Here is a 27,644-nt window from a genome sequence, read left to right as displayed (position 1 = left end):
ATTGTACATGACTGTGGGTCACTGGGGACCTTAAGAAAAATGTCAGCAAATATGACAATGTGTGTCAACACATGAAGGGAAAATGCATTCCTAGGAAGGAAGTTCAAAGACCTTTCCCAAACTCTGGCCCTGCCAGAGAAGTTAAAGCTTTTCCTGACCCCTTAATTGTTAGTGCCTTCCCCTCCAAGGGTACCTTGTAAACTGCTTTATGTGTGTTTTGCATATATCGATATATATCTATATATGTGGTATCTCCCCCAATTAGTATATAAGCACTTGGAAGGCAGGGAATTTGGTCTTGTCATTGTATCCTGAACATATATCAGTGTCTGGCATAGAGTAGGTCCCTTATAAACGGTTGATTGATTGTTTGTGATCATAGTAAATAGGCCACATACTTTGCTGTGAGTCTAAACATTAGGGGCATTTTGTTTCATCCACAATGGTACAATACAAATAGACATTTAAAAATATCTATTTGTCTAGGCTTAACTAGAATTCTTCTATCATTTCTATCAGTATCACAATATACTTTTTTTTCGAATTCAAATATAGTTTGGCTTGAACTTACTTTCGATTAGTTTCTTTCCTTTCAATCAAGTAGCTTCCTTCTAAAGATACCCCAGCAAACAAACCTCGTGACTTGCAATATGTGTAGACAGCAGCTGGGCTTCGTATTGCAACATTTCCTTCTAAATTCCTAAAAAAAAGCAGAAGATTTTGTAGACTAGGGCTGGCTATGGCTTTGGCCCTTAATTATTAGAATTTGAATTTTTTTGCCAGAATAATCTGATTTTGTAGTCTAAGATTATTTCTATTTATGTATCCTATTTTATGGCAATTCAACCTAGAGGTTATTTCTTTAAGATAATATATCTAGAAGCCATACAAGGAAAAGAACTAAAGACACAAAAAATAATGAGATTTACTGGTAGAAACACAACACAATTAAACCAATTGAGACAATTTTAGATAGTATCAAGAAAAATATGCAGAAAGTTTATATTTTTAATATTTTTCCAGTAAACCGTATTGCAAATACAGTTCAATTTATATCTCATGGGAGTTAAACTTTGAAGCCTTTTGTATAGCTTCACTAATAACATATACCCTCCTCAAACAAACTGCCACTCCAAATCATTCTATCTCTTCCTTCCCCTCCCTGCCCCAGTCTATACAGTTTAATTTCTGAAGACCACACCTTGCTATCAAGGAAAAGAAAACATTTTTTAAATCCTATGAAAATCTTTAATCAAAAAAACAAAAAAACCCACCTGTCAGCCATAGTTTCACTTAAATGCATTTTTTTTTCTGAAGCACACAATGATGTATTATATAGGCTTATACCATCAGGTATTCAAGGAATGTTTTAAAGGTACTCACCTTCCCAAAGGCCCAACAGCCACAGTAAAATTCCCACCAAGTGTAAGGTTACCACCTTTTGCAAAAGCTTCCACTGCTCTGTCATAATTCAATATTATTACTAAATCTGATACCTAGGAATTAAAAAAAAACAACCTTCATTTGAAAATTATTTAAGTACATATTTTTAAAAGTACTGTCCAAAATATGGTAACCATATCTTCTTAACGCAGAACGCTGCATCAGGAATTTTTTCTCTTGGCTAAATGAAAGGATTAATGAGTATTCGATAAATTTCAAAAGCTAGAGGAAGAAAGTAAGAAAAGAATTGTCTTTTAAAATCAAATAAAATGCCACTTAATCCATCAATCCTTCTCTGGTCCTTTTCTCTACTATTCTTTCTCTTGCCCATCAGTAACATTTTCCTCCATTGGATCTCATGTAGCTCTTTGATTTACAGCTCTTTAACGCACTTATCAGATGCTATTTATAATGGTTAAGGGTTCTATCTTATGTTCATTCTAGAATGCAAGTACCATAAGGGGAGGAACTGTGTCTAATCTAAATGTTACATTGCTCCTATTGCCTAGTATATTGCTCCACATATAGAACATACTTGGTAAATGTTTGTTGAATGGTTGAACGATACTTTAATGTTGAGTTATGGAACCCAAATACTTAACCTAAAATCTTGATGAAAATATAATAAAAGTATTAGGGCAAACATAATCCCCTAGTTTCTCCTAACAGAAAACTTGAGGAGAGAAGAGAGAAAGGAGAAACTATAGAAATAGGAATAAACAATGAAATGGGGTAGGAAGAAAAGAAAAAAAAAGTTGCATTTACCGTAAATCAAGTAGATGGATGTTGCAGTTGGGAAAAATAGCTTATCTTGGTGTAGCACTTTCAGCTTTCTCACATGCAATCTCAGTTTATTATCACAACAACTTTGAGAGGTAGGTAAAAGGCATTTTATTACTTTCATTTTAAAGATGAAGAAAACCAAAGAACAGAAAAATTAAATAAATTGCTTGCTCAAGGTAAAACAACTATGAGGCTGCTGAACTATTAGGTTTATTTAACTGTATTACTTTATTAAAGAGACCTTTCACCAAGTAGCAATAATCAGTGAATGTTTGCAATGTAAAAACAAAACATCGACAAAACTTAATAAATATAAAGAGATAAGTAGACAAATAGAAGACAGACAAATAGATAGACAGACAGACAGATAGATAGATAGACAGATAGAAAGATAGATAGATGGCATAGCAGGACTTCAACCTAAGTCTTATCTCAGTGTTTTTTCTAGAAAGGTATTCATAAACACAAGAGATGCTTCCAAAGAAGAAACAACCTGTTTCATATTCTATACAGAAAGGCTAACTTAAAAAAAAAAGGGTTTATTGATACCATTTTGAACCACCATAATTTTCCCTATTATCCTCCACTTCTCCAAGAAAGCCATCCCATAAAACAAATAGAATTTTTAAGACAAAAAGTAAAAGAGGGAAAAATAAGTATAACTGGTCAATACATTGAAAAATTCTGAAAATATGTGCAATATATAACACTTGTGGACTTTCACTTTCTTCAAATGGATCAAGTGGATCCGGGTGTATGCTCATATCTCTTCTTTCAAATTAAGTTTATTCTCAGTAATTTTACAATATTCACTTTTAATTTTTGTGTATGGTTGCTTTTTCCTTTTGCATTGTTGGAGTGGTATATATTCTATTGGCTCTGAAAAGGTTCATGTGCGTCTTTCCATGAATCTCTGTATCCATCACATTTATTATATTCCATTATATTCATGTATCACAATTAAGCATTCCCTAAACAAAAGGCATCTACATTGTTTCCAGTTCTTTGCTACCAAAAAAAAAGGGTGCTGCTATAAATATTCTGGTATTTGTGGGGGCTTTCTTCTTTTCAATGACCTCCCTGGGGTATATGCCTAGTAAAAGCATTTTTACCACTGTATCTTCTTTTTAAAAAAAAAAAACTAATTAATTTTGGTTTTCAATATTCACTTCTATATTATTGTGACTTTAAAATTTTCTCCCCCTCCCTTCTCAAGAAGGCATGCAATCTGATATAGGCAATACATATACATTCATATTAAACATATTTTCACATTAGTCACATTATAAAGAATTAGAACCAATGGGAGAAACCACAAGAAAGAACAACAACAAAAGAGAGAGCAAATAACATGCTTTGATCTGCACTCAGACATCCATAGTTCTTTCTCTGGATGTGGTTAGCATTTTCCATCACAAGTCTTTTGGAGTTATCTTACATCCTTGCATTGCTGAGAAGAGTTAAGCCTATCAAAGTTAGTCGTCATGCAATGTGCTGTTACTGTGTACAATGTTCTCCTGGTTCTGTTCACTTCGCTCAGCATCAGTTCATGTAACTCTTTCCAGGTTTTTCTGAAGTCTGGCTGCTCATCATTTCTTATGAAACAATGGTATTCCATCACATTCATATATCACAACTTGTGAAGCCATTCACCAATTGATGGGCATCCCCTCAAACTTCTAATTCTTGGCCACCACAAAAGAGCCACTATAAATATTTTTGTACATATGTGTCCTTTTCCCATTTTTATGATCTCTTTGGGATACAAACCTAGAAGTGGTATTGCTGAGTCAAAGGGTATGCACAGTTTTATAGCCCTTTGGGGAGAGTTCCAAATTGCTCTCCAGAATGTTTGGATCAGTTCACAACTCCACCAACAATGGATTAGTGTTCCAATTTTCCCACATCTTCTCCAACATTTATCATTGTCTTGTTTGGTTGTGTTAGCTAACCTGATAGGAGTGATGTGGTACCTCAGAGTTATTTTGATTTGTGATTCTCTAATCAATAGTGATTTAGAGCATTTTTTTATATGACTATAGATAGCTTTAATTTCTTCACCTGAAAACTGTCTGTTCCTATCCTTTGACCATTTATCAATTGGGGAATGACTTGTATTCTTACAAATTTGATTCAGTTTTCTATATATTTTAGAAATGAGGCTCTTGTCAGAGACACTGGTTGTAAAAATTGCTTCCCAGCTTTCTGCTTCCATTCTAATTTTGGTTGCATTAGCTTTGTTCATGCAAAACCTTTTCAATTTAGGGTAATCAAAATTAGAGAAATCTCGTTTGGTCCTAAATTCTTCTGTTCTCCATAAATTTGATAGGTAAATTATTCCTTGTTCTTTGCTTATAGTACAAGCCTTTATATCTAAATCATGTACTCATTTTGACTTTATCTTGGTATATGGCTAAGATGTTGGTCTCTGCCTAGTTTCTGCCATATTGTTTTTCAGTTTTCCCAGCAGTTTTTGTTAAATAGTGAGCTCTTATCCCAGAAGCTGGAGTCTTTGTTACCACTATTTTCACAGTTCCAAATTTCTTTTTTTCCTTAATAGTTATACTGATTCATTGTTCCACTAACAATACACTAGTATAACTATCTTCCCATAACTCTGCCAACATTGACTTCCCATCTCTGCCAATGTGTAGGGTTGTTTTGATTTTTGTTTCTCTTTACTAGTGACCAAATCATTCTTTAATGTGATTGTTGATAGTTGCCCATTTTTCTTTTCAAAACTGTTAATATCTTTTGACCATTAAGGTTTTTGGTCCTAAAAGTATTAGAGAAGTTTTTAAGCGTAATAGTTACTTGTTTAGATATCTTTGTATACCAAATCCTTGTCGAAGAGAGTTAACACATATCCTCCCCCTCCATCTCTTTCCTTTTTATCCTAGGTGCATTAATTTTGTTTATATAGAGTATTAATTATGCTCATTTAATCTATTTTATCTTTTGTAATTTCCTCTATTCCTTCTCTGGTTAAGAATATAAAGCTTAACCATGGCTGTGAGAGTTATATGTTCTGCTTCTCTTTTTAACTTTTTTGTAATGTGATCTTTAATATTAAGGTCATGTATTTATTTGAAATGTATTGTGGAATATGGTGTAAGGCGTTAGTTTAACACCTAATTTCTCTCAGGTTGCCCTCCAGTTTTCCTAACAGCTCTTTGCTAAGCAATTTATGTTTTCTAATTTATTGGAAACTGGGTAATTGAGTTTTATTTCTGTTTGTCCCTGATCTACTCTGTTCTGCTAACCTACCTCTTTACCTTCTAACCAATATTAAGAGGTTTTGATAACTGTTACCTCATAATACAATATGAGATCTGAAAATGCCATTCCTCCTTTGTTTCTACTCCTTTCATTATTTCCCTTGATATTCTAGATTTTTTTTTCCAGTGAATTTTGTTATTTTATGGAATTCTTTAAAGCATCATTGTCAAACACTTTGCTAGGTGGCTAACAACATTCCTGAGTACCACTGAAGCATATTAAAAAGCAATTGGTAAATATTTAACAAATTAATTAAAACTTCAATAGAACATAGAGAATGTTAATATGTGGTTTTCTAAGTTACTATGCGGGGGGTAGAGCCAAGATGGCAGCTGGAAAGCAGGGACTTGCCTAGAGCTCTCCCCCAGGACCCTCCAAAAACCTATAAAAAATGGCTCTGAACAAATTCTAGAACTGCAGAACCCATGAAACAGCAAAGGGAAGCAGGGCTCCAGCCCAGGACAGCCTGGATGGTTGCTGGGTAAGTTCTATCCCATGGAGCTGGAAGCAGAGCAGAACCCAGCGTGGGCTGTGCCTGGACCAACCAGACTGGGAGCCAGGCGGAACAGGCCCTAGCACCCTGAATCAGTGAGCTGTGGCAGTTACCAGACTTCTTAACCCACAAACACCAAAGACAACAGAGAAGGTTAGTGGGAAAAACTGCGGGGGCAGAGTGAAAGGAGTTCACCATTCGGCCACCATCCCGGGGGCGGTGGAGGTGATGCAGCTTTGAGGCTGGTTATAGAGCTACAGCTGCAGTTGCTTCTGGCCCCAGGCCTACCTGGTGGGAGGAACTAAGAGGCAGATCAGAGCAAGAGTGCAGAGCCTGCTTAGATCTGAGTTGTGGTGCTGGTTGGTGGTTCTCGGGGGAGGAAGAGCGCTGGTATGGCAGAGCTTGCTGTGCAGAAGTAGCTCTGAAAACAACAGTGCAGCCCCTCAAGCTTGGGACAAAGTAATCTCTACTCTACAAGCAGTCATACCCCGACAAAAAGCTCAAGGGTCAAGTAGTTGGCTGGGAACATGGCCAGGCAGCGAAAACCCTCTCAGATTCAGACTCAGACTTTGGAATCTTTCTTTTGTGACAAAGAAGACCAAAATATATAGACAGCAGAAGTCAACAAAGTCAAAGAGCCTATATCAAAAGCCTCCAAGAAAAACATGAGCTGGTCTCAGGCCATGGAAGAGCTCAAAAAGGATTTGGAAAAGCAAGTTAGAGAAGTAGAGGAAAAATTGGGAAGAGAAAGGAGAATGATGAGAGAAAACCATGAAAAACAAGTCAATGACTTGCTAAAGGAGACCCAAAAAAATACTGAAGAAAATAACACCTTAAAAAATAGACTAACTCTATGTTACTATGGGGGCAAGGATCCTGATGTAGAGTTTAGTAGTCCTTGTTTTCATTTGAGTTTGTCTCCACTGCTCTAAGGTATCCCTCTGATAATTTGACTGATAGCATCAAAACTGGAAATTAACTTTGGTAGTACTGTTATTTTTAATATATTAGCATGGCCCAGCTATAACTACTAAATATTCCTCCACCTATTTAAGTTGTTCTTTATAGCTTTAAGGAGAATTTTGTAATAGAATCATAAAAGTTCTTTGTGTGTTTTAATGGAATGAATCCCAGATATTTTGCACATTTTATAGTTATTTCAAATAGGATTGCCCTTTATATTGCTGCCTCTTGGATTTTGTTGCTTTGAAAATGCTACTGATTTTTGAAGGTTTATTTTATAGCCTGCAAATTTGTTGAAGCTCTTAATTATCTCAATTAGCATATACAGGTTCCTCAAGATTTTCTAACAATCATATAATCAACAAATGGGGATAATTTTAAATCCGTTATCTAAATTTATGCCTTTCTCACTCTTATCTATTTCTAGAATTTCCATTACTATCCCAAATTATAGTGGTGAGAGAGTACTCATATTTATTAGGAAAAATTCCATTGCTTCTCCATTGTATATGAAGCTCACTTTTGGTTTTAGATATATAATTTTTCTGATATAAAAAAATCCTTCTATGTCTACTTTGTAGGGTTTTTAGTGTAAATGGGTTTTGTATTTTGTTAAAGGATTTTGCTGCATTATGTTGGGATGATAATGTCTTTGGGATTTTTATTTTTAATATTATTAAATGATTGTTTTCCTAATGGTGGACCATTCGTGGATCTCTGACATACATCCAACTTGGTCGTTATAAATGATTTCCTTACTGTAGTCTGTTTGACAAGATTTTATTTGAAATTTTTGAATCAATATGCATTAATGACACTGTTCTATAGTTCTCTTTCTGTGTTTCATCTTCCCTGATTTAGGTATTAACATTACAATCATCCCATAAAAGGAATCTGGTAGGACAATTTCTTTCTCAATTGTTGAAAATAATTTGTGTAGTATTGGTACTTATTGTTACTTAAGTAATATAAAATTCACCTGTGAATCCACCAGAACCAGGAGTATCCTTCCTTGCCTTTGGTAGTTCCTTTACAGATTGTTCCATTTCCTTTTCTGTGATTGGATTATTTAAGATCTCTGTTTGGTTTTCTGTTAGTTTGAGATTTTGTATTTTTTAAAGTATATTCCTGTCTTTTGCTTTCTCAGTTTTGATAGTGTATCAGGTACACTATTTTGCATAGTAGGTTCTATAATTATTTTTATTTCATCTGGTTTTGTTCTGATTTCACCTTTTTCTTTTTTTTTTTTTATTTTTTTGCCCCTTTATTTTTCATTAGCTAAAGGTTGATCTATTTTTTGGTCTTCACAAAAAGATAGCTTTTAGTTTTATTTATAATTTCTGTAGTTTTTTGTTTCAGTTTATCTATTTCTTCTCTAATTTTTAAATATCTCAATTTGTGATTATTTTAGGTTTATTTGGGCTTTTATTTTGTTTTTAATTTCATAGTCATTTTAGCAGTCTAGAACCTTACTCACTAAGCCACATCAGCAGGTAGACAAACCGAGAATACAGGTGACACATTGCCAAGATACAGATACACAGAGGTGTAGAAATGTTCCAAAGGGAGCAAAGACTAACTAGACCCACAAAAAAGCACATCTTTGTGTAGGACTAAAATCAGTCAAGCTTTACATAAGTATAAAATCAATTAACCAATCCATTCTTCCTGTTCTCACAATCTATCATCCCTGCTCAGATCTTACTTTCCTGCTTTCCCACTCTTAACTCTGGTTAACTGGTTCAAAAAAGGCATTGTTTGTTACCTTTGAACTACATTATTCTCTTGTTCTCCTATTATGGATGACCCACAGATCTCCAAAGCTAGGTTGCCCTCATTATTTGCCTTCTCTATTCCTTCTCACAATCTGCTGAATACTGATGGAGAAAGTCATGTAATTACACCAAGTGGGAACAATCCAAATTGATTTTGTGTAACTCAACCGAGTCCTCATTGCTGATAACAATAATTGTATTATTTCCTAATTTATTCTCTATCATGTTATTATTGCAGACCTTCCCCACTTTCCTTAAGCTCTTCAGTGCCACTCCTATACTTAAGATCTTTCTCTTAGCAGATGGTTCCCCCTCTGCTCTTTCATTTTCCCCATGCCACAGGTGAAAAACTCTACATCTTTGCCTCCTTTGCGTCAGTTTCATAGTAGGAAAGTAGCCTTCTTGCTGACACTAACCTCTCTATTTATTTGCCTCATCCCATCACCTCTAGCTTTCTCTGGAAACTTGGCCCATTTTGATCATTCTTGTTTTCTTCTCTCTCTTCAGTGTCTCTTCTCTGACTCTCCTGTCCTCTCCTTTCCTCTTCTTTCTCTCCCAACTTACTGACTCTCTTTATTATCTATAAAAAATGATGTTTTCCTCCATCCAGAATCACAGAAATTGATGATCAGAATAGTCCTCAGCAGCCATTTAAGCTAGGCTATCCTTTAAAAAAGACAAACCAACACAAAACCAAAATGATTGATTTGATCTTATCATACCCAAAGTCATCAAATTTCATCTCTTCCCACTATCAAAGTCGTATAGAGTCACCTATATTCACTAACTCTGCTTCCTTAATTCTCAACCAATGTAATCTGGCTTCCAACCCCATTATTTTTCTGAAACCACTCTCATTAGTTACCAACAATCTTCTAACTTTTAAATAAGATCAACTTTTTTTCCCAGTCATCATCTTTACCCCCTCTCTGCAAGTTTTGGTACTATTGCTCTTCTTAGATGGACTCTCTTCCCTTGGCTTATGGAACACCACTCTCTTCTATTTTTTGTTCCATTTAAATATTCCTTCTGAGTCTTTTTCTTCTTTTTTTTTGGTAGGATAATCATCCACCTCATGTCTCTCTACCTGATTGTTCCATGAAAACCTGAACTTCAACATTTCTAAAACTGAATATACCATCTTCCTAAGAACACCTTCCTAGAACACACCTATCTTCCAAACTTCCTAAATATGCTGAAGGCACAATCAAGCACTCATGTTCATAATTTTAGATTTATCTTTTACTCTTTCCTCACCTTCGTTCCAGTTGCTAAATCCTATTAATCCTACCTCTACAACATCTCTTATATCCATTCCCTTTGTTCTATTGGCATGGCCATTTTCTCCCCTAACTCCCATTCCCTGATCAATTTGTATCATCATTCATCTGGACCAGAGGTGGGGAACCTGTGGTCTTCTAGGTCCTTGGCTAAGTCTAAATTTTACAGAACAGATCCTTTTATTAAGTGGTGGGGCACTTCTGGCCTCTGAGGCCACAGGTTCCCCACTCCTAATGGACTGTCATAAATAGCCTTCAAATTTGTCTAACTGCTTCCAATCAACTTTCCACACACCTTGACAAAACAGTTCCTAAAACACAGGTTTGACCAGGATATTCTCCTTCTCAAGATCCTTCAGTGGCTCTATATTATCTTTAGGATAATATTCAATTTCCTTAGCTCAACAAGCCTAATTAACCCACAATCTGGTTCAACTCTGCCTTCCCAGGATTATTTCATACTGATTCCTCTTAAACACTTCATCACCCAAATGGGGTTTGTAGTATTCTTTTTACTCAGCATGTCATTTCCCACCACTGTACATTTGCTCAGTCTATCTCCAATGCCCTGAACGCACTGTTTATTTCAGCCTTTCAGGTTCCTTAAGCAGCTGCAGTTGTATATAGTGACACACTTACCAGACCACCATAAGGCAGGTGTGTTTGTGTGGAATCCTGGAAACTGATAAGACCAGGTTGTCTTGTTGATGATAAAGCCCAGGGATTTGGATCTGAACTGGACTAGGAAGGACCACTCTGGCCCATTCCTGTCAGGTGCAGTCAGAAAACCCAAATTATTTTAGATAATGCCCACTCCCCATGATCCTTGGAAAGAAGTATTAAGTCTCGAGATTCTTCTATAGTTAAAGAAAAAAAAACAAAAAACAACATGATTTTATCTCCTCAAGGCTACCCTCAGTTTTCCAAATAATGACCCCAAAACTCAGAAGACTCCATAACAACTTTGGTCTAGTTTAAATACTAAAGTAGAGAATAAATTTGGAATCACCTGGGTATCAGACATAACAAGTTCTATATACGGATAAGAGTCCTTACTACTTTTGGGAGATATTAGGTATAATGTGGGGCTGGGGGGAGGGAATGACTGACTTGGTATTTATTTGATCTAGCTTCTTATCTCTGCTCTGCCAGGAAGCAGTTGTGTATAACTTTGTGCAAGAAACTTCAACTCTGAGCCTTGGTTTTCTTGTCTATAAAATATGAGGGCTGGGTTAGATGCTATCTAAAGTCCTTTCCAGCTCCAACTTTCTCTAATTACATATTTTAAAATCTACTAATCAAGAATGGCACAGGGCCCATTACCATCCATGCCCAACATCCCTCTTCCCACCTACCCCCACACAAGTACCACCACTCAAGGATCCTGCTAACAAGACTGAAATTATCTTAAGCCCAGTCCAGTAGGGCTTATCTATGAAAGACACCACATTTAGTGCTCTGTAAGTGGCCTTTTTAAATATTCCTTTCTTGAATGCTTCCTTTCCATGACCTAAGGTAGCACCAGGACTCTGAAGGAGAGAGGAAATCAGTAGGAAGATAGTTCTATTCAATATAAAAGCTCTTCAAATCCTTTGGGATCTTCCTACCATATCTGGGTTGCAATTTACAGCCAAAAAATATTACAGTCCTGCTAAAATACTAAATAATCCCTCCTCCACAGTTTGAAAAGTTACCATATCACTTATGCCTACTCTATTTAAGGCTCAGTGCCAGGTGCCAAGGTGAACATAACCAGAAAAAAACATGGTCTCTGACCTAAAAGATCTTAATCTAATAGACTATACATTTAGAAATATCTAGCATTGATACTTCCTAGCATGGCATCTACCCACATGTTCATAAAATGTTTGGTAATGATGATAACATTCTCTTTAAATCACTTGGTCGAATAAATATTTTTTAGGGTTTATTCCTAATCTAATAAAGATTAAATTTTATGAAGTTACTACACTAAAATGTCAGAATACGACAAAGATAAGCTATATTTAATCATATGTATTACATAATTAATCACTAGTAGAGTGCATGGCATATAGTAGATACTCACTACATGTTCACTGATTGATCAGTTGTTGAATCATGACACTAAATAACGCTCAAATTTTCATACACACATTGATGTGGGGGGAGTACATTTTGGGAATCGTAGTTGGCCTATAGGAATTCAGGGAGGAATTGGGAGATAGCATGCTCAAATTAGGGAAATGCTCTAATTTGTCTGTAATATAAAGGTAGCAAAAGAGTGATATGAATAAGGCTGGAAAGGTAGGCTGGAATCAGATTGTGAGCCGTGTAAATTTTTGAGCAAGGAAATGACATTATGATATGAAGTCCTGGTACCATGGTTCAGAAATGCCCGTATAAAAACAATAACAAAATCATATGAAAATCTAAGGACAAATGCTAAGGGACTATCTGCTGAAAAGAAACTGACCACAGGAGGGCAATATTTTCAACAGTCTTTAGCTTAGAATTGTACAAAAAAAGTTCATTTGAGACAAGAGAAGGCAAAAGATGATTTTGGTGTGCTTCTTTGACTTCCGGTTTCTGCAGCAACAGTGAGTGAAAGGAATCCCAGTAAGAAAGATGAAAGTTAGTTAAATTACTTCCTTTAATAAGGCTGAGAGAATTTAAAACTATGGCAACGGAGAAGCCTCACAAATGGATAGCTTAGGAAGAAATTGACTGAAACTTGAGAAGAAAATGCAGATTTGTAATTTGAAAATGGTAAGTATTAGGAGCCTAGGCTGACCAGTCACTTAGACAGCAAGAAGGGAACAGATGACAGATTAATATCATGCCTAAGATGTACTATGTGTAGATCCTGATGTAATTGATCTTAGTGAACAAGCACATTTTAGAGAAAATAATTCCCAGTCCAGATGTTCAGGCCAACAATCCCATCAGAGGCATAGTTATGGAATGGAAACACCTTAAGGTCAACCTTCATTTATCAAAAGAGGACATAAATCTTGACCTACCTCTGCATAAGGCATTATAATTATGCTAAAAAGGACTGCTAATCATATTTTAAGATTCTATTTTGTATAGTAGTACCCTTGGCTAGAGTTATAAATCCTAACAAATGGAACCAACTAATGAATAAAGTGGTGATGCCTTCTGGTAAAGAAACCATCCACATTCTCCTGCCTATGACATGGAAGCTCAACAGCCTACAGATAATGAAAATAGCTCACATTTTTAGAGTATTTTATAGCCTACAAAGTGCTACCTCTTAACAACCTTCTGAGGTAGGTAGCACAAATACTGTTTTCCCCATTTCAGCCATAAGGACACAGAGATTATGTTCCCTGTGACCACATGCATTAAGGAAAAGCCCTGTAGCTCAGACCCAGGTCTTCTGAGAAGGGCAGTATTCAACTCATCATACTACAACAAATGAAACAAATATAGACTATTAGTATAGTTTGTAAGAGGCTGAAATGATCATTTAGAATCAGATTAGAATTTAGAATGGTGGAGGGCGGGGTAGGGCGGAACTTAGAGATCATACAGTTCAATCCTACCCCCTACATTTTACAAATGAGGAAACTGAGACTGTTAAAGGTTAAGTCCCAGTGTCATACAACTATTATGAGGCAAATATGGGATTGGAACACAGGTCTCTGACCCCAAATCTAACGCTCTTCTCACATATAGCATGTGCTGTAAAACTATGGGAATCAATAGAATGACTTTTAACATTTTTTGTATACCCTAAAAAAAAAATAAAAAGGTATCTTATTGAAGGGAGTTTAAGGAGGGAAAAAGTGAGAAAGGCTCAAGTAAAAAAAAAAATTAGAAGTGATACCCTAACAATATAAACATTTCTGAAAATCTTCACAGGTGTCCATGGTAAGAAAACAATGAGAAGTTTTTAATACTGAGAAGTTAAACTTCAGGTACTTTCAACGATATGGCAAATATAAAATAAAGCCTTAATATACAAACCTCGATCCCAATTTCAAATCCACCACCAAGTCCAGCTATTCCAATGGCAGAAGGTGCAGACCACTCTTAAAAAGGGAAAAGAAAGGGGGAAAAATTAGGCACAACTATAATTCCAGCTTAAAACTACCAAGAACCATAATCTCAAGTAGTATCCGTTTTTCACTAATTCACTTGCAGAACTTAGGAAGAAATAGAAACATAAAAAAAAAATACAGATTTGACATTTGAAAACAGTGATGATGAGGAGACAGTACAAACCAATCACTTAGACTGTGATCAAATAAGAAATGCAAATGAATATAATGCATCAAGTATCTGTGTGGATCCTGGTCTAATCCAGTTGAGGAGGGCTTCAGAAGTACTAGCAATAATTCACATTAGCTCACTTATGTCTAGTGTTTAACAATTTATACAGCATTTTCCTGACCACATTTCTGTGAGCTTGGATATGTCCTGTGAGGACAAGTATTACTCCCATTTTACAGATGAAGAAACTGAGGCTCATTGAGGTTAAATAACCCAGCCCTAGGTCACTGGCCTAGTAAGTAGCAGAGCCAGGGTTCAAACCCAGAGCCTTTGACTCTAAATCTGGCTCTTCTAACTATACTGTGCTGCCAAAAAGTATGCCTTTAGTCAGGACTTTTGCATAATAGAAACATGAAAATGTCAGATTTTAGTCTTAAGAAAGCAAAATATGTTTATAGATTATATTCTTGGTATAAGATGTAACACAGATAGAACATGTAGAAAGGTATGTACATATTTTCTGAGTACGATAAATGCTCAGAGTGTTAAGGTATATTACAAGGAGTATCCTTGTGAAAAACTAAACATAATCATTTTGTTAACCAAGAGAATTACATATTTGAGGATTCATGTTTTGGCATTTTTCTGACTTACAAACACATGAGGAGGCTGGGCGGTACAGTGGAAGGAGTATGGGATTGGGAGTCAGATCTAATTTTAAAGTAGATCTGATTATCTATGAGTTTGTGGGCAAGTCACTTAACCTACTCTGGCCTCAGTTTTCTTATTTGTAAAATGTTGGAGTTAGACTAAATGACATCTAATACTTCCATCAACTACAAATATAGCATCTTATGGTACTATGAAATACAAGTGATTTTTCTTTTAGTAAAAACAACACTTTCTGGAATGGTTAACAATTCTTTAATTTTTTCAACTCTCTTTTCCCTTGGCACTCCATGTCCTAGAGAGTAAGGCAATGCTCACAAACTTTCAGAACTGACAGATTTTTGTTATATTTTGTAAAAAGGAAAAAATGCCTGTTGTTCAAAAAGTTTTTTTTCTTTCTTTTTTTTCCTTTTGTTAGCAAGTGGTGCAATGCAGGGACCTGCCCCTGTCCTACAGGGGTACTATCACGACACAAATGGGACTATCCAGCCATAATCCTCATGACTCAATCGTATCTCATTCTGGACTATTTTCAAACAACCCCCTTGTGACTCTAAGGGACAGCTGGACTGCTGCTTAGATTGGGATGAAGGGAGGTTTTCAAAGCCAGGAGACAGGTCCCTCCTGGGATTCTCAGAGAAACTCCAGAGTTCTTACTGCTCTTTAACCTTCCAATTGCAACCAGCCTGACAATTGAGGGTCAGCCAGAGTGGGGCAGAAGGCCTTGGGAACAGACAACTCACAGATTTTCAGACAAATGCTCTGAGTCTTATTTCACTGAATACTTTTCTTTGAGCAAATCTCTATTTAGGTTGGTTTCATTGCTGAGATATCTACCGAAGAGGATCTGGGAGAGAAATGTATCTTTTTCTGGAACAGTATAATTCAGAGACAGGCAGGTTGTCTCAGTTCTTAATGGGTTAATTTTTTCATCCATTGTGAAGATATAAATATATGGCTATAAAAGCACCAAAAAGTCAAACAAGGAGGCTATTGCTGCTGTAAGCACCTCAGCTTCCTCTTCTTCCTTTCTATTTCCAGTGTCTTGGATATCATGGTTCTGTTGGCTTTGAAATAATGAAGTTTTCAATCATATGGATGAGGATAATTGATTGAAGTCAACCTGCATGGAGGGCAGATTTGGCACAAGTTTGGAAGAAGAATGACTCTGGCTTATTCTTTCGAAAGAGGACACACACAGGTCCAGATCCCCTTCAGGTTAAGACCAAATGAGAAAGAGAACAGACTTTGGAAGGCAAGACATGAAAAGGAACCAGTGCCTCAACATTTCCCTCATTTCCAGCTTGCTTCTCTAGAAATTTTAGGGAAGTCCCCCTTAGGTGAGATCAGCAACTTTCTCTAAGGTGAGCTGAGCTATAAATTTTTCTGCTGGGAATGACATACAGTAATTTATTCAGCCATTCCCCAATTGAATGTAAACTAAGGAATTATACTTTGTCACTCAAAAAAAGAAAATCTATTATATTTTTATACATATGGGTATTTTTCCTCTTCTTTTGATTTCTTAGGGCTACAGGTGGTATAGTAGTGGTATTGCTGAGTCAAAGGGTGTGTATTATTTATTGATTTTGGCAGCATAGTTCCAACTTATTTCCCAGAATCACTTTAACAATTCATCACTCTAACAATAATCAATAAATGTTTTCTGTTTTCTCTCAGCTCCTCCAACATTTTTTATTTTCATTTTTTTGTCATCTTTCTAATCTTATGGGTATACAGTAGAACTTCAGAATTTCTGTAATTGGCTTTCTCTAATTATTAGTGATTTGGTGTTTATTTTTGATAAGCTTGTTGACAGAGGAAAAGAAGAAAAGAAGAGGAAGAAAAGGAGAAGAGGAGGAGGAAAAGAAAGAGGAAGGCAGGAATCTCTTCTGAGGTAATGATTAATAGCTTCCATTTGCTCACCACAACCTTGAGCAATATGACATAGGTGTCATTCCAATTTCAGTGTCATTTCATCATTCCTCATAAAAATCACCATATATGTTCTTTCTAGCTTCTGGCCAAGATGGCTACTTGAAATGAAGGTACTCCCCACATACTTACATCAGCAAAATCCTGAAATTTGCAGCACACTGAATAATGACCAAGAAAACCAATGACAACTACAGTGACTTCTTGCAATTACGCAAGATGTCATCCAGAAGCCCAAGTATAATAGAAAAGGCTTCAAGCAAATCCAGGAGCAGAACAAGACAGCTCTCAGCATCACCACAGATGTTCCAGGAACACATGCTGCCTAAAAGAACTGTGCTCCAGAGGAAGTAAGAGCAGAGAATTACTTCAGCAAAATCACAGGGTATTCAGAAAGCCTCTGGATGACCAGAAAGCCCCAGTGTGGACCTCTGGAAGCCCATAGGAGTAGCAACAGTTAGCCACTAGTGCAGTGTAGTACAGAAGCTCAGACTGAGACACCCAAAGCCTAGGGATTCTGAGTTCCCTAATATTCTGCCCTGAGGTACCAGAGAAATCCCTGAGGATCCAGCACACTGAACCCCCAAAATCCTGGGGGACCCAACCCTGCTACGTGGTCATCATAGGAACCAAGGTGACTCAGAAGGAATCCAAAAGAACATCATTGAGTAGAGCCTGACCATGGAAAAGCCCACAGAAGGATGAATAAATCAAAGAAAAGAATAACTGGTATAAAGAGTTGTATACGTAGAGATCCCTGCAAAGAAAGAGAATAACTCCTTAACAACAGCAAATAGATACTCAAAGGAAAAAAAATGGATTTTCCATGAGGATTACATGAATATGTAAAAAAAAAAACACCAAGAGATTTTTAAAATGAAATAAAAGCTCTGAAGAAAAGAATGGAAGTATAATAAACAGATTAGAAAACAAAGTGGTAAATCTTAAAATAGAAATGGACTCCTTAAAAGCAAGAATAGACCAAAGAGAAATTAGTGAGTTTATGAAACAATGAGAAATATTAAAAGAATCAAAAAAAAATTTAAAAAAGAAAATATGCCATATTTCCCCATGTATAAGATGCCCCCATGTATAAGACACACCTTAATTTTGGGGCCTGAAATTTGAAAAAAAATGTATTTGAACTCAAGTTTTATTCATCATAAAATTCATACAATAATACGATGAAATTCAAGGACCTTCTTCTCATAGCTTTCAGGCATCTTTTGGGCAAGTATGGTGCATGTACTCATGCTTAGTCCATTCCGTTTCATGAACCTGAAGCACCAATTGTGTCCTCCTTTGAAATCAGTAACTTCTTTTTCATCAGCAATTCTTGCCTCATGCTGAACCATCTTTGTGGATCCAGGAATTCCAATTGCCCTTCGCTCTTCAATCCATATCTTCAATTCCCTCTTTAAATCAGACCTTTTTGCTGACTTGCTTCTCATGGTCTTCTTCTGCCATGGCATTTTTGGTAGGGTTTCTTCTTCCTGTACCCAGTCTTGGATTGTTTTCTCAGCTGGAGGAGGACCAAACTTAGGTCCAGCAGCACGATTTCCATTCACTTTTGCAAAATGGATCACGTTTAACTTGAATTCAGCACTGTACACAAATGTTTTCTGAGCCATCTCTGGGCAAAACGTGGCAAAACGTAACCCAATATACCGGTAACAAATGCGAAACAATGAGCACAAAGACAAGTGCAAAAAAGAGGGAAATGCAAGTAAAAAAAATCTACAATCACTGTATAAGATGCACCCAGTTTTTAGACCCCAAATTTTTTGGAGAAGGGGTGCATCTTATACATGGGGAAATATGGTAACTAATATGGAAAACAACTGACCCGGAAAATAGTTAAAGATAAAAATCTAAGAATCACTGGGTGCTTTGAAAACTGGTTTAAAAAAAAATCCTGGAAACCACATCTTAAGAAATCATAAATGAAAACCACTTACCTAGATCTATCAGACCCAAAGGGCAAGTGAAGGTAGAAAAAAAAAATTCTACTTATCACTTATTAAAAAGGAACCCCAAAAGAAAAAGTTTTAGGAATGTCACAACCAAAATCTAAAACTACCATGTAATGAATGCATCCAGAAAGAAGCAGTTTAAGCATGAAGGAACCAAGTCAGGATCAGTCAAGACATGAGAGCTTCTACCATAAATGAAAGAGCTTGGAATACAATATTGCAAAACAGCAAAAAACTTCATCTTCCAAGCTGAGTATAATCCTACATGAAGAAAAAAAAATAGACCTTTATTGGAATAGAGGACTTGCAAGCATTTCTGATGAAAAGACCAGAGCTGAGTACAAATTGAAATACAAACAAAAACCAAACGAAACCTAGGAAGAAAGTAAGCATATTTGAGCAATTGGAAAGACAATGTAGTGCTAATATTCTAATGAGGAAGAAAAAACAAGTGTCCTTTCAGAACCTTAGTGTCCTCATGTATATCGAGAGAGTTAAATAAATAAAATAGAGATCTTACATGTGGATTGGTTCTGTTCTGAGGGTTTTGAGAAGGGAAATAGAAGCAAAGATAAAAGCAATAGATTGGTATAGAAAGGAGGTGGAATTTGCTATTTCTCTTAACTGGGGTGAGGAATGAGAGGAAGAGTATACATAGCAGAAGGGTGGGGGAAGTAGGCAACAGATAAATCTCATTCTTATATGAAATTAAAAAAGGAGGGAAGGGTTGAAGACAAAGAGTTTTGTGTTGAACCACATAAAATTCAACAAGTGAAAAAGAAGAGATCGAAGTGTTAAGAAGGAGCACAATACTGGGAAGGGATTCCTCACAAGCAAAACAAACTTACTGATATCAAAGGGAGGCCTAAAAGACAGAGAAAAAGAGAATAGCAAGGAACTGGAATCTAAGAAGATGCCTCAGATTTCCTCCAAGGGAATGGCTGAAGAAATTGTCACATGTGAATGTAACAGAATATTATTTTGCCATAAGAAATTACGAAAGAGATAATTTCAGAGAATTCTGGGTGTTACAAGCTGATGAACAGCAGAGTGAACAGAACTAGGAGAACAATTTAAACTAGGATATCATTATTGAAAAGAAAAACTTTAAAGACTTGAACTCTGACAAATGCAATGGCCAACCATGTCTCCAGGAGACACGTAATGGAGACATATAATGATGCATGTTACCCACCTAAGAGAGAGGTGATGGATACAAGATATATATAGAGATATACATTTTTGAACATGGAAAACAAAAACAAAAATAAACTAGAATTTTTTACATAACTCAGTCATTACTTTGCCAAACATGTATCAAATGCTAAAAAGAGATACAGTAAAATTGTTGGTCCTCAAAAAAAATTCCTTCCTTCATCGAAAGAGTATTACTAACAAAGAAATAGGGTATCTAAGCCCATACTCAAAGACAAGATTCAACTTCATACCCCTTTAATTTCTTACTGGGGTACCTGATGATTAGTCAGATTCCAGTGGGGTGATGCTCTAAAAAGAAAGGGAAGGTAAATAGTTATGTGTCCTCTAAAAGTGCTAGAGTCTCTATGTGTATGGCAAAGCTCAGCTGTTTCATCCCTACCCCAAGCCTTATTCATTAAACCAAGCATTATTCCCTTTGGGGAACAGTAAAGACTGTTTTGAAAGCTTATGCTCTTTTCTTCTTTCCTTTTCTCCCAAGAAATGTTTCAGGACCAGGCACCAAATGTTGAAGGCCTTGGGAAGTTCAGAAGGCAAAAGAGTGTAGCTGAAAGACTGCTGGATTGGGAGTTAAATGGCCTCTGTTAATATCTCTGTTTGGCTATTACTACCTACCTGGCATTAGACAAGTCACTTACGCTCAGTAGGCTTTACTTTCCTCATTTGTAAAATGATCAACTCTACAATCCTTTCCAGTCTTCAACCTGTGATCTTTCCCAGTCTGTGCAGTTTTCTACATTCAACTGTCATTTCATCTTATATTCATATCTGTAAAAGTGGCTTGCTCTTCCATCAATCATCAATAAAGAAAAAAATTATGTGAGAGAGGAAATGTTAATGGGAGGAAATATTTATTAAGTATAACACATCATAGCATTTTTGATTCTAAAGATTTATGCAAAATACAACATTAAGGCTTTTCCACTTAAAAATACAATTGTAGCTTTTCACTTAAGCAATGACATAGTTCACCCGTAGTAGAAAGAAACCAAAATATAGTGCTACATTCAATAGAAATGGCAGAAAAGGCTACAGATGGCTCCTTATTTCAAACTCTACCTCTAGACAAGAATTATTAGTTTTACTGTGATGCTGGAGAACAAGAATGTGCATTTGACATAGGAAATTCAAAGACTAAATTGTGTTTAAATATTTTCACCATTGGAAGAATTACAAAATTTATGTGAAATTTAAAGTAAGATCTATTCATTGGATCTCTCCCTAAGGACTTTAAGAGGCAGGAAACATTCTCTTTTTGGTAGGTTTATTCACACACAAAACTGAGCTGCATTGAATAATCCAATTGGAGGTTATATAAGGAAATCTGTCATACTCCTATGAAATCTGCCCAAGATGGAAATAGAAAAGGGAAGAGCATGCTCTAATTTCTCTAAGTAGGCAAATATCAACTTACTTCCATCTGGAAGGCGAGCCAATACAATCCCACTGCCTCCTCGAGCAGTGACCAGAAATCCAGCTTTTATCACTGACAGGATGGCAAGACCTTTAGCCTTAGCAATTACATGGGCTGCAAACATTTAAAGGGGTAGGCAGGTAAGTCATTATCAATACATATTCTTCAATAAATAAGCACACAATCTAAAATGATAAATGGGGTTGTGAACCCCAACACACATATATTTAGACATTTTAATGACTAGCTTTTGGGGTCCTAATTAAGAATCTTAATGAAATGTTTAAGTCATGAATTAAAGCTCAAATTCATAAAAACAGATGGTCATGAAGACTCTGTACTCCTACCTCTTTTTCTCTGGTTATTTTTATATAGCTAAATTTAACATTATAAATGTTTTAGAATCCTGCAATTACCATGCAGAGTTAGATATTTTAGATGAGAGTGGGATTTGATTGCTTCAGTCTATAGGCAGCAGAATAAACTTTTCAAGGATTTCAATTAATTCAGAAATTAACTCTAAATGGAAAATTCAAACTATTTTCAAAAAAAAAAAAAGGTTCACACAGTATTAATGGAATTTTTTCCATGGGTCTCTGGGAACAAGGAAGCTTGCTCAGAAAGAGAACTAAGGGCAAAACTAGGCTCAGTTTTGGATTTAGAGACATTTTAAGCATAGTCGAACTATAAACATTTGGAAATATTATATAAATAAATTTGGGGATTATTATTTTACATAAGGGTACTAAAATTTTATGAAAAAGTTTTTTTTCTCTATAAAAGGGTTATAAAAGATTTTTTACAACATTATTCCTTTAAGTAATTAGCATTTACACTAGGTGATCAGTCCCATTAAATAGCACTATCTTACTTAAACTTTGTAATCCATACAGTGCTAACACAGTGATCTAATGAAATAGGTAGTTAATGAATGCTTCTTGAGTGAATGAAAATGTAATGAAATTTCATGAAAAAAGTTGATTCACATATGTCTTTCTTAATATATTACATAGTCAGGTACAGCCACATACAATATAGCATAACATTTATGTTCTATAGCATAGGGATGAAATAAAGCATCAATTTCCTAAACAATGAGCTTAGAGTATATTTCTATTCAATGAATCCTCCATATGCTTTTGGTCAAGTCAAGTTCCCCAAGTGTTTGGATCCATGGGATCCATGGTTTGAATAGCACGGAAAACCTACAACATAGGTATTACCTTTGTTACTACAGTGCTATAACGGGCTATATTATATCTCCATGTAATGAAAGAGAGACAGAGAGGGAAGGAAGGAAGGAATGAAGGAAGGATGGAAGGAAGGAAGGAAGGAAGGAAGGAAGGAAGGAAAGAAGGAAGAGAGGGTGGGAAGAAGAAATGAGAAGAGAGGAGGGGAAAGGAGAGGAGAGAAGATTAAGAGAAGGAGAGAGGGGAAGAGAGGAGAGGGCAGAGGAGGAAAAGAGAAGAAGGGAAAGAAGGGGAGAGGAAGTCCATAGTCCCTTCTGGGTTGTTTCAAAAGCCAATGACTAGTATTTCCAAATCACCAAACAAGGAGACTTTCTATCTACTCCCAAATTACTGGTGACTACTTCAGTAAAAATTATTAAATTGCCTTCCTCACCTATATATAGACTTTATTAATCTAACAGACTAGGTATAAAAATTAAATAACTCACATAGAATCACAAAGCTAAAAGGAACTTGCAAAGGAAAATCCATTTTTAAGGAAAATCTGGAAATTACTAGGAGGCCTTTATTTACTAACCAGGAATGATCTTATCAGGTCCATTTCTAGAAGTTATTTCTGTGAATTCTCTCAATATTTTGGCAGCTTTTTTTGCTTCTGATTTCAAGTTAGATGGTATAGGGTTGTTCACTGAAAGGCAAAAACACATTTTAATTTATATAAGGCAATGAATAAAATCAGCTTAAGACTTAATAGAAAGTTATGTTTTTCTCTTGCATAAAATAAGATTTTGTATCATTTTCCAGAAAAGTGAGCAAAAATATAAAGTTTTTCTAGCAATTCACTGCTTCACCTCTCAGCTTTGCTTTCAATAAGTTGATGCCACTGAGACATAGATATTGGGAAGCCTTGAGTATGAACTCTAGAGACCTATTCATTGATTTATCAAAGCATTGAATTATTATTACAAAATTATTAAACAAAAATCATAACTTACAATTTCTTTATAGGGCTCCAAAACTAGTGTTATATTTAATAACCTTAGTCAAAACTTGCTGGCATACATCTTAAATCACATAAAAAATATAGTTAGGCATATAAATCCAGTAGTTGCTGTATTCTGAAATAAATAACATCATAGAACAATAAGGGACTATAAAGATTACCCTCATATTTGCACAGACCTGTGATTTCATCAACATGAGTATTCTTTATGATGGTTTAGACCACAAACTATCTGATAACTCTCATTTTTGGCAATTCTTGTCATTGCCCTCCTATAAATTTTTTTTAGTTGTCTTTTGTATGGTGAAGTTAATCATAACAATACAAACATTTCAATATACAATGCTAATAAGAAAGAGGATGATAGAACTTTGAATAATTGTTATGTACATGTTTTTTTTTAAAGAAATACATGTATATTAAATGGAACAAGATACAGTAGATCCCTATTAGTATGAATAACGAATCTCCTGAAGTGGACTCATTATTCAAATTTGTACCACATATTTCCATTGGGCTGAAACCAATGACCACATTTACATAATTATAACCTCAAACAATGCTAATTTGAATACTTGCAAACACTTTGGGGGATTCTTTTTTTTCTCCTACTAATTGAGAATAAGTTACACTGAGACATTTGTTCTAATTGTGTTCCCTTTTATACATTTAAAATGTTTTCTTCTGATCAAATATTTTGTTACTTTTCTATATGTTTGTCTCAACTAATCAATGTATCAGCTTCATTTCAAAGTAGAAATCATTCCTCATAACAAATATGTATAGTCAAGCAAAAGAAATCAATACATTGACCATATATAAGATTGCAATCTGTACCAGAAGAGCCCATTATCTCTTTATTAGGAGCTAAAATAGACATTTCATTATCAAACTTAGTAAGTAATGATTTAGTAGAACACTGTACCAAAATGACTTAAATAAGTGGAGAAATTATAATTGTTCATGGTTAGATCATGCCATTGTAATGCAAATTATTATACTACCGAAATTAATTTATCAATTTGGTCGTATAACAATTAAACTACCAAGAGTTGCTTTACAGAACTAGAAAAAAAATAATAGAGTTTATCTAGGAGAAGAAAAGGTCAAAAATCTCAAGGGAAATATGGAGAAAAGGATGAATTTGGGAAGTCTAGCAGAACCAGATCTCAAATTATACTACAAAGCAATTGACATCATTTAGTAGTGGTTTAAAAATAGAATGGGACAGATTGCATAAACAAAATTAAGAAATAATCAAACATAGTAGCATTCACCATACCAGAGGACAGTGGGAAAGCTGTAATGCAGTCTGGCAGAAACTAGGTTTAGAACAACAATCAATACCACATACCGCAATGAACTTCAAATAAATACATGACCTAAATATAAAGGGTCATATCTTTAAAAAAAAAAAAAAGAGATACTTTTCACAACTTTGGTGATAGGCAAAAGTATTAGAACTTTAATGAAATAAAACTGAAAAACTTCTGTGCAAGTAAGATGAATGCAGTTAGAATTAGGAGGTAAATAATTGGGAATATCTTCACAGAAAATGTTTCAGAATAATGTCTAATAATATGAGCTATATAAAGAATTGATACATATATAAGAAGAGCCATTTCAATAGATAAGAGGTCAAAGGATATGGCTAGTTTGTTCTTAAGTGAGGAAAAACAAACTTCCATAAATTTGTTATTGGCAGACTTGCTACTGTATGAATACCAATGGCATATGTGTTCTTTGTATAGGTTATCCTTTACTCTTGCTATTTGGTGGCACACTTTCTTTTCTGGTTAAACATCTAATCTGATCCAGTTCAATATGTTGCAGCCTACTCTTGTTCCTTGTTAGGCTAACCTACTGCCTCTGGGTAGACTTCAACTAATTCTCGGGAGACTGTGGTATTCCGCAACTCATTCCATAACTCCATATGTATTCCATACATACAATATCACCAAAATAGCATTGATGTTAAAAAGGTGTTTGCTTCTGGGAGAAGCTTGGGATCCCTAAGAGCACTGGGTATTTTCCAAAGTCAATCTAGTTTGCTCTCCTCTTATTCAATTCTGGGCCCAACTTGTCATACGTTCCTGGTATTTATACAATTTATATGTACTGATGGACACATTCTATGGTTATCTATAAAACTACATATCATAGTCCAGACAAGTAAATGAATCTCAGAAATGTGAAATGACTTGCTCCAAGTCACACAACTAGTTAAAAGCAGAGCTTCCCACTATAGATAAGGAAATATTAAATCTAAAAGGGAAAGTATGGAATAGTGATTTATTCATTTTAAACAATAGGAGCAGCTAGATGGCTCAGTGGATAGAGCATTGGGCCTGGAGTCAGGAAGACCTGAGTTCAAATCCAGTCTCAGACACTTACTAGCTGTGTGACCTTGGGCAAGTCACTTAACCTGTTTGCCTTAATCCCCTGGAGAAGGAAAAAGGCAAACTGCTCCAGTATCTCTGCCAAGAAAACTCCATGGACAAAGAGTCAGACTTCACTGAACAACAACAATGTTTTGAAGTGCTTTTAAGTATAGTATTTCATTTGATAGGGTGGGGATAATAGTCACCTAGAGCAGTCAAATAACCTCGTTAATAACAGTACTCTTGAGTTCTTGTCTGATGTTCTATCCATTGTACACAAAAACATACTTAAGATGAATGCATGAAACATACTAGGGTGCAATCATCCCTACATACTGAGGGCATCTGATGCTAAAAAAATCTTTTCATCTAAGTCAAATTATATAATTGATCGATTCATCAATAAGGGGGTGCTATAACTGAAATAATTCAAGCCTAAATATGGTCACATCTGTGTATAAATTTGCAATCTCCCATTGGCAAAATTCAGGACTATGTACATATGTGTATATATACTAATACATAAACACATATGTTTTGACAACGGCATTTTTATTCTGATTATTATAAATATAAATCTAAAAATGTTTAATTGTTACAATGTATTTTACTTAAGTCATCCAGGTACAATGGAAATAACACTTACTATGGAATCTGAAGACCTTGGTTCAAATGTCCCCTCCAGTATTACTCTTATGTGGCCACAGGCAAGTGACTTATCTTCCCTGGGCCCCAGTTTCTTCATTGGTGTAAACAACAAGTTATGCTAGATGGCATCGAAGGTTTGTTTAACCTCTGACTTATCCTTTTATAGCTCTGTGATCCTCAAAGGACCTTTGGAGACACATAATACAAACATACTGATTTTGCAAATGAGGAGATCACAGCCTGAAAAAAATGAGGTACCTTGACCATGGTCCTGCATGTACTAAGTGGCAGAAGCAGGTAGGGTTTGAAAGCAGTGTTCTTTCCACTTTACTGTACTATGTATACAACTACAAGGTATATAATTTAGGGTCATTACCATAATATTTCAAGGTCTGAAGTAATTTTTTCTGTTTTGTTTTAGAGAAACTATACTGGTTGTTTTGTGTCAAAAGAAATGTTGCTGTTAGCAGTAGGAAAAGTTGCACATAACCACTTATATTTATTTCCTTCCAAAGTCAAATTTACTTCATAAAGCTTACAGAATGTGGAGTGATATATTCCTGGGAACAAGGTGAGGTAGATGGGGAGAGTGGGAGAGCAAGGACAAGGAGAAAAAAGACATGTTAGTCAAATCTAATAGGACCAATTGATCAAGGAGTTTCAGGGAAGGAAAGTGGTAGAAATGCACAGTGTAGACAATGAGTATGTTTTAAGAACATTTTGAACCCATGTCATAAATTCATCATTGCCTCTGTATTATTTGAATCACCCCTTGAAGTTGTCTTCCAAGGATCCTTTAAAGTCATTAGGACTTTAGAAATTCTTTCCCTGGTTATGTCTTCTCACTGCAAATTAAGGGATCCAAACTCCACTTTTCTTAGCAGAAATTTACCTACTCCCTTAAAATTGTTGTCCTTTAATAAATTAGTCATTGGTTGTGTTCAACTCTTCAAAACTCAATTTGGGGTTTTCTTGGTAAAGA

General features: G+C 35.5%; 1 protein-coding gene across 1 annotated transcript in view; it reads right to left on the bottom strand.

The window, feature by feature from the left end:
- Nucleotides 1-25,566, bottom strand: part of SH3YL1 (SH3 and SYLF domain containing 1) — a 38,483-nt gene extending 12,917 nt beyond the window's left edge. Inside the window, exons 1-6 of the mRNA XM_036749946.1 lie at nt 25,494-25,566; nt 23,208-23,318; nt 21,441-21,554; nt 13,989-14,053; nt 1,384-1,496; nt 572-700 (exon numbers count right to left, since the gene is read on the bottom strand). Coding sequence (XP_036605841.1) covers nt 572-700; nt 1,384-1,496; nt 13,989-14,053; nt 21,441-21,554; nt 23,208-23,318; nt 25,494-25,566 — 605 coding nt within the window. The remainder of the gene's footprint in view (nt 1-571; nt 701-1,383; nt 1,497-13,988; nt 14,054-21,440; nt 21,555-23,207; nt 23,319-25,493) is intronic.
- Between the last annotated feature and the right edge of the window lie 2,078 nt (nt 25,567-27,644).

This window comes from Trichosurus vulpecula, chromosome 3 (assembly GCF_011100635.1).
Source record: "Trichosurus vulpecula isolate mTriVul1 chromosome 3, mTriVul1.pri, whole genome shotgun sequence".
Classification (NCBI taxonomy): domain Eukaryota; kingdom Metazoa; phylum Chordata; class Mammalia; order Diprotodontia; family Phalangeridae; genus Trichosurus; species Trichosurus vulpecula.
Note: the sequence above shows the minus strand (reverse complement) of the source record. Positions and strands in the feature narration are given on the sequence as shown.